This window comes from Lucilia sericata, unplaced genomic scaffold (genome assembly GCF_015586225.1).
Source record: "Lucilia sericata isolate MDLA Ls3-8-SP2 unplaced genomic scaffold, ASM1558622v1 Contig000296F_arrow, whole genome shotgun sequence".
NCBI lineage: Eukaryota > Metazoa > Arthropoda > Insecta > Diptera > Calliphoridae > Lucilia > Lucilia sericata.
The window spans coordinates 10362-23300 of NW_023994321.1; the positions used below are offsets into that span (position 1 = coordinate 10362).

The following is a 12939-nucleotide window of genomic DNA, read 5'->3' on the forward strand; positions in this document are numbered from 1 at the left end:
CACTGGCTTTGTTATTTCAATACCTTCTGGTGTTTGAGCTGTATTTGTAGATCCCAACAAGAAATGATTTGGCGTCAATGGTTCTTCGTCTTCAGGGCTGACAGGCAAGTGAGTCAATGGGCGTGTCGAATCAAGTATTTCGGCAATTCGATGGGCAACAAATGGTTTATATCTCCTACTTTCAGAACCAATCCAGCTAATGACAGTTGTAGAGTCACTCCAACAGATTCGACGAGAAACATTGAGATCGTGTTCCTTAATTATAGTGTCCATCAATCGGGTCCCCAAAACGGCGGCTTGTAGTTCTAATCTGGGAATGGTCATACATTTCAATGGGGCACATTTCGACTTGGCAGATATAACGACACTCCTATTTGTCCATCAGATGTTGTATATCTCCAATAGGCCACTGCACCGAAGGCATCTTCACTGGCATCAACAAAAACATGCAGCTCTAACTCCAAGGGCAAACCATTTCCAAAATACCATCGTGGAACCTTTACATGGACAATATTTCTTAGCTCTTGGCGCCAATTATTCCACATCGCTTGTAATGACACGGGCAACATCTCGTCCCAAAGTACTCTATGTCTCCAGACTTCTCTCATCAAAAGTTTGGCAGTTATCATAAAATGGCACAAAAAACCAATTGGATCAAAAATGGACATTACGACACATAACAACTCACGCTTTGTGGGACAACTTTTACCATTGATCACGTCCGAATTCACACGATGGAATTTCAAAACAAATTTGAACGCGTCATCCTTTGGATCCCAAAGCATGCCAAGAACCTTTTCAGTTGAACCGTCCAACTCCTTTAAGCCACCTAAGAAACTGACCTGATGATTTAAACTGCCTTCGAGAGCCACAACCACCTCTGATGAATTCGATGTAAAATTACGCATTTCAAACCCAGCAGCTTTATGTATTTCACGAACTTGTACGGCAATTTCAATGGCTTTTGACGGATTAACAAAACTGTCTACAAAGTCATCTACATAATGATGATCCAGAATTGACTTCACGGCTCTAGGGAAACGATCCCGATACTCCATTGCATTTGCTTCCTTCACATAATGGGCAATACAGGGTGAACAGGCAGCTCCAAAGGTCATCACAAGCATCTCATACACTTCCGGTGGACCACTTTCATTATCTCGCCACAAGAACCTCTGCGAACACCTGTCTTCTTCAGCAACAACAACTTGATGAAACATTTCCTTTATATCTCCGCATACAGCTACGGAACCGACTCTGAAATTAAACAAAACGGATGGCAACGGTTTGTACTGCTGAGGGCCTTTCAATAACTTTGAATTCAATGAGACACCTTCCACCTTTGCTGCCGCATCAAACACCAAACGAATTTTCCCTGGCTTATTAGGGTTAACGACACCAAAGTGGGGCAAGTACCACGTTCTCGGATGAAATGTATCAACTTCACTCAATGATAATTTGCGTACATAATTTTTTTTCAAATATTCACTTATTATTTTCTTATAGGCCACACCAAAATCCGCATTATTTTTCATTTTCCTTTCCAATCCAAAAAATCGATTAAGTACCATGGAATAGCTATCCGGCAGGACTACGTCATCATTACACCATAGTAGTCTGGATTCAAATCTTCCGGGAACCCTCTTCGTCGAATTTCTCAATATCTCTCGTGCACGCAAATCATCTCTTGACTCAATCACCGGTAGAGCCTTAACACCAAAATTTTCTGTTTCAAAATAACTTGCCACCAAATTATTCAAATTATCCAACTGTGTTGTCAGCAAACAAGTTTGTGTTCCAGGGCGACCTATTTTCACGTTTCCAAAAACAACCCATCCAAGAGGCGTATTGGCAGCATATGGACCAGCATCTTCCAAAGGGACTATTTCATCGGGCAATCCTAAATGGCAATGATCTAAACCAATCAGTACCTTTGGAGCCACACATTCATAGGAGTATAAAGGAACACCACAATTCTTTACTAAATCCGCATTAAAGCTCTGACTAGGCAACTTCAAATTCGAGACACCATACACATTTTTCAATGCGTATTTCCTCTTCTTATTAACACCGCTCACATGAAGATCCACCACCATGACAGCTTCTTGTGCTGATTTACCACCATACCACAGTGGGGCAGAATGGAAATTTTTTGGAAATAAATCTGGCATTTCTAAACGGCTGATCCGATCGGGATAAAATTTGGCGTGAGCGTAGCCAAGGAGTATTCGTATTTAAGTTTTGAAGATGAACCCTGCAGATGCCCCAGGGACGGCGCTGTGGCGGCTCAAAGTAGGGTACCTACGACATGTAAAATTTTAAACTCGTGCCATTTTTTTGTTTTTCACCCAAATACAAAGATTTTTATATTTTGTGAAAGCGCTCGACGAGATCTTGAAAAAACATGCTTGGACATACTACTTATCTCTTATAATATCCGAGTTATAGGCATTTAAAAATTTAGTGATACAAAATTTACCATACCTTGGTCCGCCTTTTTTTGAATACCGGGCGTAATTTTGGACCAAATGGACTCAATTTTTTCTTGTTAGTTAGACAACAAAATTTCCAATAATATACAAAAAATTTCAGATAAATAATATCGTTTACAGATCCAAAAATATACGTTTTTTAATTTAAAAATTCAAAAAATTTTAGATTTTTGGCGTTTTTTTGCCAAAAATGTGTCTTAACTCTTTTATTAATAAAATAAAATTTTTATTAAGAACATATAACAATTTTATAGTTTTCTAAAAGGTATCTTTACGCAAAACGCTTTGGCGTAAAAAACTTGTCCTATTTTTTGAAAATGTTGCCACTGCGTCCTTCCGAATATGACCTATTTTTTATCAAAACTTCAACTTTGGGCGACATGTTCTAAAATCCCAAAGCTGGGATCAGAAAACTGAAAGCAGTTTTGGAAACCTCAATATGTTTTCTATTTACTCCAAAAGTATTTTCCCAGCCCTGAAAGAAATGTGGACCCTATGGGCAAAAAAGTAAAAAATCCCATTTTTGGGATTTTCATTCCTATTTTTGGGAATTGCGGGATGCCCTTTGACCTTTTCAATTTTTTTTTTGCATATTCTTATTTGAAATGACAAATTTAACAAGCGTTGAAAATTTCATTGAGTTTTGCTCATAAATAAAGATTTTGTCATATATTACATATTTGTTTAATTTCTAAAACTATGATTTATATCAAAATTTTAATAGGATCGCAGATAGCTACAATAATTTAGTCCATATTTATCCCTTAATATCATTTTTTAGTTATTTAAATTTCAAGCCAATATCTCAATTACATTCAAAAATATGTTCAGTTAAACCTGTGTCCTTTAATTTCATCTTTTTCATATTTTAGTATTAAGTATGACAGCACATATTTAAATCTTATATTTACCTATTTTCTATTTGTTTGCTTATCCTTATAATGCTTATGCTTAAATTTTCAAAAATTTATAACTATTTTTTACCTAAATTTTTTCGACAGATCATTTCGTTCTGTTTCGTTTATGATCATGTAGGTAAAAATATACAGGTAATGATAATTTCGATTCATTCACTAATAAGAAATATCAATGACTGAATTACAGGTTATAGTAATATAGTCCTAAATGTTAATAGGTAGACAATTCGTAATTTTTTACTTTGGAATACCTGTATCGGAAATGACAAGAATTGGTATATAAGTAAACTTCTCAGATTTTAAGTACCATATTTAATAAATCTACAATGAAGATTACATTAAAGTACGAAGAGTTGTGTTCCGTTTTATGGAGTATATCTTCAAAAGGGCCAGAAAGAATTGAAGACATTTCAAATTATATAAAAACTGCATATAGTAGAAAAGTAGACAAAACAGGCATATCAAAAATTGAAAACTTTTTAAAACTTTTTGATGTAAAAAGTAAGTCTGTGGATGGAAATCAAAAGAAATTTCGATTAAAATTTTGTAGTTGGATGGAAACTACTACGGAAATCTCAACTTACAACACTTCAATAGGAGCGCCTTGCAAGTCATACGAAGACTTATGTTCAAGGTAAAAAAAAGAGGGTCACACAAAAACTTTTTTCAATCTCAAATGAGGAAATTGCTGATACATTTAACGAAATGCTGAAAAAGGAAAACCAACATATGGATGTCGTACATATTGCAACTATTCTTCCTAATGCATCACCAAAACGACTTAAGCGAATTGTGGAAAGTATACCAACTCCAACATCATAATCAAATTTTACTGAAGAGGAAGCAATAGCGCTTATGTTGGAACTGGGTCTCAGTCGAAATAAGTACCAAATATTAAGGAAAGCTCTGCATGAAAAAGGACACAATATATTACCATCATACAAGGCGATCCAGGAAAAAAAAAACAAACTATCCTACTAAATCAACAAAAAATAATGAAGAATTGAAAGAACTGAGAGCTGCGGAAAAAAGCAGAATCCAAGAAGAATTTAAAGTTCAGATGGGATTAAACATCGACAAACCACTTTCAAGTTGCGGTAGTACAAATGACGGTAATACGTCAAGAAGGTTTTTTCGTGATTTTGAAATTACTTCAAAAATAACTGGAATCGACAAGGAGTTGCTTCGAAGAGTTAAAACTATTTTAATGGCACTGAATAGTAAACATAAAATTAATGAAAATCGATTTGGGGAATACACATCTGAAATTTCTAAATTACTTGTATCTCTGTATCCATGGAGGGAACTAACACCAACAGTACACAAGTATTGTGTCATGGTCAAATAATAATTGAATCAAATATTCTTCCACTTGGAGAGTTAACGGAAGAAGCCCAGGAAGCGAGGAATCGAGATTTTAAGCATGTTCAACTATTCAGCTCAAGAAAATGCTCCAGGCAATCACAGAATGAAGATATTTTTAATAGTTTACTTCTATCTTCTGATCCTGTTCTTTCAACTATGCGAAAAAGATGGATTTGTTATGAAACTCTATCATCTCAAAACAAGGAAGATTTAAAGGACTTATATTACCTTCTGGATATGTATACCGATATGACAGATTATTTTATAGAAAATAAGTAGTGTTAGGAATTAACTATATAAGTAGGTTGTAAGAATTAATTGTATTATGTTTAAGATAAACAGTTCAAATAAAAAAAGCTATTATACTAACTGATGATATTGTATTCAATTGTGTTTTATATTTCGGTGGGCGGGAAAGGTAATTTGTGTGGGGTGATTTAGGTGTTGTTGTGCGTGGCTCATAATAAAATTATAATTTTTTTTATTTTATATACAATATTATAATAAAATAATTAACTAAATAATTTTTAAAAATTGTCCAAATATTTTATTCAACACCAAATGTATGTTCTGTCATACTTAATACTAAAATATGAAAAATATGAAATTAAAGGACACAGATTTAAATGAACATATTTTTGAATGTAATTGAGATATTGGCTTGAAAATTTTTGTAAAGGGTCGAGAATTTCCATATCTAACTAAAAAATGATATTAAGGGATAAATATGGACTAAATTGTTGTAGCTATCTGCGATCCTATTAAAATTTTGATATAAATCATAGTTTTAGAAATTAAACAAATATGTAATATATGACAAAATCTTTATTTATGAGCAAAACTCAATGAAATTTTCAACGCTTGTTAAATTTGTCATTTCAAATAAGAATATGCAAAAAAAAAAATTGAAAAGGTCAAAGGGCATCCCGCAATTCCCAAAAATAGGAATGAAAATCCCAAAAATGGGATTTTTTACTTTTTTGCCCATAGGGTCCACATTTCTTTTAGGGCTGGGAAAATACTTTTGGAGTAAATAGAAAACATATTGAGGTTTCCAAAACTGCTTTCAGTTTTCTGATCCCAGCTTTGGGATTTTAGAACATGTCGCCCAAAGTTGAAGTTTTGATAAAAATAGGTCATATTCGGAAGGACGCAGTGGCAACATTTTCAAAAAATAGGACAAGTTTTTTACTCCAAAGCGTTCTGCGTAAAGATACCTTTTAGAAAACTATAAAATTGTTATATGTTCTTAATAAAAATTTTATTTTATTAATAAAAGAGTTAAGACACATTTTTGGCAAAAAAACGCCAAAAATCTAAAATTTTTTGAATTTTTAAATTAAAAAACGTATATTTTTGGATCTGTAAACGATATTGATCTGAAATTTTTTGTATATTATTGGAAATTTTGTTGTCTAACTAACAAGAAAAAATTGAGTCCATTTGGTCCAAAATTACGCCCGGTATTCAAAAAAAGGCGGACCAAGGTATGGTAAATTTTGTATCACTAAATTTTTAAATGCCTATAACTCGGATATTATAAGAGATAAGTAGTATGTCCAAGCATGTTTTTTCAAGATCTCGTCGAGCGCTTTCACAAAATATAAAAATCTTTGTATTTGGGTGAAAAACAAAAAAATGGCACGAGTTTAAAAATTTTACATGTCGTAGGTACCCTACTTTGAGCCGCCACAGCGCCGTCCCTGGGGCATCTGCAGGGTTCATCTTCAAAACTTAAACTCGAATACTCCTTGGCTACGCTCACGCCAAATTTTATTCCGATCGGATCAGCCGTTTAGAAATGCCAGATTTATTTCCAAAAAATTTCCATTCTGCCCCACTGTGCATACCAACTCAAATTCAATTGACTTTGTCGACCTTGCAGTCCAAGCTGCCTCACTAAAGAGCTATCCATCATTGTCACCGAAGAACCTTCATCTAGGAGTGCATAAGTTTCAATAGAACAATTTGGTCCATAAAGAACCACTGGGAGCACTCTGAACAACAAATCACTTTTTTCACTAGCTCTGGAAACACAACTAAGCACTGGCTCGACTGTTGAAGATCTCTCTGTTGGCTGCACATTTACGGATCGTTCGCTTGGTTCATTAGGTTTAGTTTCATGCAATAATTTATTGTGATTTCTTTGGCACTTTTCCATGGGACACTGCTTGCGCCGACGACAGTCTTTACATGAATGGCCACCACTGAGACACGAAAAACAAAACTTCAATCTCTTCACTTCACTCCATCTATTAGGCACACTCAATTCTATAAATTTCTTACAATTAAAAATTTTATGTGGGCCAACACAATAAAAACATTTTAACTGCCGTTCTGGGCCATCAGAAGCATATAAAACCACTTTTCTTTTTGGATCACTGCTAGATCTACCGCCACTTGAACTACTTATTTGCACACTTCTTACCAAATTTGCAACACGCTGGAGCCAGGTACTAAAATCCGAAATAGTCGGCAACTGAGGTAAAGTTGAAGCAAACTGGGCCCAATCCAAACGTTTACTCATTGGAAGCTTCTGGACTAACTCCTCCATCAGAGTTGGATTCGACAAATGTTGATGACCATTGGCAGATTCCAAAAATGCTGCTAAATTTCTGACCTTAATGGAATATGGCACCAATTTATCGATCGCGTTTTCTGCTATGGGCTGAACTTCCTTCATCTGTTGCAACTGGCATCGAATAAGCAACTCTGGGCGACCATATTGTAGCTTTAATTGCTCTATAACTGTTGGCACATTATTTGGGTGGATGAGCAACGACTTCACACACTCTCTGGCTTCACCTTTCAAAGCCTTCTGCAATCTCAAACAATTTTCAAAATTATTGTACGAATATGCGGCTGTCGAATGTTCAAGGGCAGACAAAAACATTGGCCAGTCCTCGGCAGTACCACAAAATTCAGGCAGATCATAAAGTTTGCGTTGTACTGGCATGGACACTGTAGCAGGGGAAACAAAAAGAGGCTGAGATGTCATCAACTGGTCTGACTGACTACCATAGGAATATGGCGTTGGATTCCGACGATCAACCATGTCTTCAGGGCCACTGCTCATACTTTGAATTACTGGCGCATTTTGTCCAATAACACTTGGCATATTTAAATTTTGATTTGCTCTTAAAGCACGTTGAGCGTTTGCCAACTGGGCTTGCAGGATATCAATTTGTCGTTGCAGGTTCTCATTATCAGACGATATAGCTTGTGGTGGCTGGGTTCTCGCATTAGGACCGGGCACCAACGGCGGCAGACTTAAGGGCTCTTCAATTGATGAACTAAAAATGTTATGCGTTGATATGGCAGGTGTCGGTTCTCTAGGGGCACTTATGGAGGCACTAGTTGCTGTTGTTGTTCCGGGGGCGACAGAACTGACATTTTGTACCGACGGCATTTGAGACACATTTGCTAAACTTTCAGTTCGGCAGGCGTGGAACTTTTCACATTTTGGCTCGTTGCCGTCTGCAAACGAGTGCTTTTTCTAGCTGGCGACCGTTGCATTACGAATCTCAAACGTTTTCAAAGGGCACACAAATCACAAATAATAAACAGCAACACACTCCAAATATTTCACAAAAAATAAATTTGTTCCGGCAGGACAGCAAATAACTTCACACAAATTCAGCTTAATAAAAGTTTTACTCGTTCCGTCATATAAGGAACCACAAAAATGCACACAATTATTTTAAACACTTTGTTCCAGCAAATATAGAACCACTTCACAATTATTTCAATTTGTTCCGGCAGCTTGGAACCACAAATCAAAAATTCAAAATATTTTATTTGTTCCGGCAGCTTAGAACCACAAATCAAAAAAAAAAAGGCTTATCTTGTTCAGGCACCTTGGAACACCTTCGCTCAAGATTTCAAATAAATTTCGTTGTTCCGGCAGACATGGAACACAACCGCACCAAGGAATGCGAAATAAAATTTGTCGCTGGCTGCGACCTGAGCCTTTATGTTGAGGACAGCGAATTTAACAAGTCCCAAATAAATGAACCACAAATGTGAAATTAATGATGCATATATTTGAGCAACCGTTTATTTCTATTAAAAAATACAATTATTACAAAAGAAACTTATAAATAATTTAAGCGACTTACCGCAGTCTTTATCCCCAACAAACTAAACTTTAATATTAATGTCAGTTAATACTGAGCCTACAAATTCTTTTGTCTATGTATTTTTACAACAGTTTATTTCCAAATAAATAAACTGAACGAAACTACTGCAGTAGAATATAGGGACAAAGAATGCGTTTAGTTCGTAAACAAATGAGAACAAAAAGGAATGCAAAACAATATAAAAAAAAATCCTAACGGACAAATGAACTAAACAACAACAATGATCTTACAATAAGTATCATTAACAATTTGGTAAATAAGACAAAATTAAACAACATTAGGATAGCCCACAAAAAAAATATTTAAATTAACAAAAATATTTTAAATTAAATGAAAATAAAAATAATAAATTGATGAGCCATCAGGCGACAAATATTGAACCTAGAAACATGAAATTGAACATGAAGGGTCCACAGTGTGTGAGTATCTAAATGCGATCTTTTAGTACTTTTTCGTTCCTCAACGAATACCTTTTATGTTTTCTTTAATATAAGAGGACTTTTTGGGTACTTTGTAGTTTTTCAAATGGTGTTTTTTAGCTTTTCAATAATATTGGTCAGAAACATAAAATTAAACACGCAGGGTTCTGTTCATGGAAATCTGTATGAATGTTCTTCAGCTGGTACTTTTTGAGTTTTCTATAATATTGAAATATAAATTAAAAAATAAGTGTTTTTTGGTTCTTTTTTGTTTCGTTTCGTAGAAACATAAAATATGGAGTGAATGGAAATCTATAGGAAGGGACTTTTGGTACTTTTTCGCTCTACTTTCTGATTTTTCTATATAATTGGACTTAGAGGCATAAAATTAAACACGCAGGGTTCCAGTTGAATGGAAATCTGCATAAAGGGAATAATTTTTAACATTTTTTAAATTCTACAGGAGAAGCAAAAAAACTATTTAAAATGGAAAGTTTAGTTTCAATCAGCGCGATTTGTTTTTCTTCAAAAGACATTTTTAACGGTAAATTTCTCAGTTGTTTTGACAATTTACAATTTGTATTTACAAATGATTAGTTACGTCTTTTAGCCTTTATATAAAACTGCTTTTGAAGATAGGGCCCTTTGTTACGGTCTACTTTGGCCTGACGATTCCGACTAGCTTTCCCATCCCAGGAGGTTCCAACCCTGTCGTCAGGTTATAAACACGAACACAATAAGGTAAGACTGAAAAACTACATACAACACAATACCACATGCAAAAACTCGAGACTGATGTTCGTCTCGTTATCAGCCCTCCCAGCCTTGTCGTAGAATCCCCGAATACATCTTCCTACGACCCTAAATCCACACGACCGAACTCTTCCACTTACCTGTTCAACATTGCCAAACTACCTATAATTTAAGCCAACATAGTGAGTCTTAACTTTTGACTATATTCATAACATACTTCATTAAATATAAAAATAAACTGAAATAAACAATAACACTACTATAATAGTTACTAATATTAATTTTCACTTATTCTATTTTATAAATTCAAATTATTTAGCCGTTACTTTTATTATTGGTTGAATGAAGAAACATACATAAGTTTAATAAATATATATATCTTTATCTTTTATATTTTCTTTCGTTTTTACCAATTTTTTTTTCTTTATTTCATTGTATGTATATATTTATTTATTTATCTTTTATTTCTTTCGTTAGGGCTCAAGCTACTACTTTTATGTCACATTCTAGACACTATCTAATACCACTTCTATTTCACTTTTCGCCTAAAGGAGCTCCCTGAGGTTATTTCACTATTCTTCCCGTCAATATTTCGGGTCCTTTTTTTTTTGTTTTGCCTTTTAGCACGCCTCGCTTAAGCTCTTTTAAGAATAAATATATTTTTTTGTTTTTGAACTTTAATTTATCATATTTTAATACAGCTGAAAGATATATATATTTAACTTCTCTTTATATCCTATACTTTTATGTTTGTTATTTTTTTTTTCTTTTATGACTTATCGCTGGAGGAAATAATGCCTTAAATAACTAACAAATATATCTTACTACACATTCACGAAATTCGTACAATAAACTCACATAACACAATCTTAAACTAACTTAAATATATACATTTCATTTTTTTTTTTTTTTTGTATGTTTAAATTTGAATTGTTCAGTTTCCTTTGTTTTTTTTTTTTTTTTCTTTTTAGTAGCAGCGTTTTTGAACTGAAACACTTATTGGCATGGTTAAGATTTCGAGACGTAATGTTAAAAGATTTTTGGATAATAAACCATTAATTATATTTATAAAATAAAATAAGAAATTCTGGCTTTTGCTGACGCTCACTTATTTTTTTTACTATTATTCTCACGTAGATAAGGTTTGTATTCATCGATTTGCCACTGCTACAATTATTTGCCACCTTATACATATAGGCTGCGACTTAAATATTCTCCTTATTTGGCATTTACTATCTGATTTTCATAAGACTTTCTTTTAATATTTTAACTACAATTTTACCTGGCTATTCATCACTGTGTGGTTTGGGATAACTTCTTCCATACATATATCCGTATAACTTTCCAAAAAAAATAGCCAGCTAGGGTAGAAAGTTTTTACCTCATTTTATTATTTGAAAACTTGATTGGTATAACAAGTAATCAATTATTAATTTACTTAAATTATTATTTCAAGTCCAAATATGTCACGAAATTGGCTTTTGTTAAGTGTTGTTATATTAATAATTGATCATTATTATACTACACTACATAAAAATTTTAAACTTTCTGATAACTTACGTTATGTTTCAATAGTTATAAGATTTTCTTTTTCACTAGTCAAATTTTCTACTTTATTTTTATTTTTTTCCACACAGTTTGTATTTTATTTAACAATATTCACTCTGTCTTTTAACGTCTCACTCTTATAATTAAATGAATTTCTCTTCTGTTGGTGGCTTAAATACCTATCCCCTATTTACTTAATTCGCGGTTTTTCGTTATATATTATTGTATCTTTTTTTATTTTTCATCTATTTTCTGGCGCTTATTTCGACTACACTAACAAATCTTATAAAAAAAACTATATACATATATCAAAATTTTCCCTCCAATCTTAATATTTCTCCTGCTAAATATTTTATTTATTTATTATTTATATATTCTATCGCCACATTACAATCATATTTTCGCGGGATTTGCTTAAATTCTTATCCACCAATTTCAATTTTCTTTTTCATGGGTCAATCAGCATATTTTTCCTAAGGTTTAACACCCAATATAACAGGCAATCATAATTTTTAGGAAGATTCATTCAATTTCATATTTTTAAATATAAAAAAAACTAGCGCCAATATTAAAATCTTATTTTTGAATGAAAATACAACCCCGCCTTATTGTGCTGATTGTTGGTGTTGCCACTTTTACGTCAGTATATGATTCTGAAACACATCTTTGACACACATACACTCACATGTTATTTACATTCATTGATTAGCAGCTGGTATCCACATGTAAGTATAATATTCTTTTCCTTATTTTCAGAAATTCTTTTCTTTATTTTCAGATATTCCAAAAAATTGATGGCATAATTCGGGTAATTTAAAACTGTATCGTTCTACTTCTTTATTTTCATCTTATTAATATATTTCAATTTTCTTTTCAGGTAAACTAACATACTAACACAAAACAATGAAACCAAAAAAAAAAATACTATTAAAAATATAAACACCGGGACTTGGGCTGGAAGTGGTGACTCCATTGGTAATAAAAGCCCCTCCCTATATGCATTTGTTGAGCACTGGAGCCGGCCAATTCTTAACGGCAAAGTGCTCGCTTCAGATGCCTCACACTACTACTAAAATAGCATACCAGCCGGCCAATACTTAACGGCAAAGTGCCCGCTGGATGCTTCCAAAAAAAAAATCAATTTTAAAGAGCATCAAAGCCGTCCAATTCTTAATGGCAAAGTGCCCGTTTGATGGATCTTTAAAAAAAAAGGTATAAGACCGATAATTTTATGAGGGAGTTGGGAAACAGCCTAATTTTTCCCCTCCCGAAAGGTTTATCCTAAGGCCCCCCCACGAAAATTTTT

The 12939-nt window shown here is 33.6% G+C and overlaps 1 protein-coding gene across 1 annotated transcript; it reads right to left on the minus strand.

Moving 5' to 3' along the window:
- Positions 1 to 329: 329 nt before the first annotated feature.
- Positions 330 to 8203, minus strand: LOC119603356. Its single transcript, XM_037955363.1, has 2 exons — positions 6625 to 8203; positions 330 to 2127 (listed from the first exon to the last, which is right to left on the minus strand). Exons 1-2 carry the CDS (start codon positions 8181 to 8183, stop codon positions 330 to 332), a joined length of 3357 nt encoding a protein of 1118 aa, XP_037811291.1. The 5' UTR covers positions 8184 to 8203.
- Positions 8204 to 12939: the final 4736 nt, after the last annotated feature.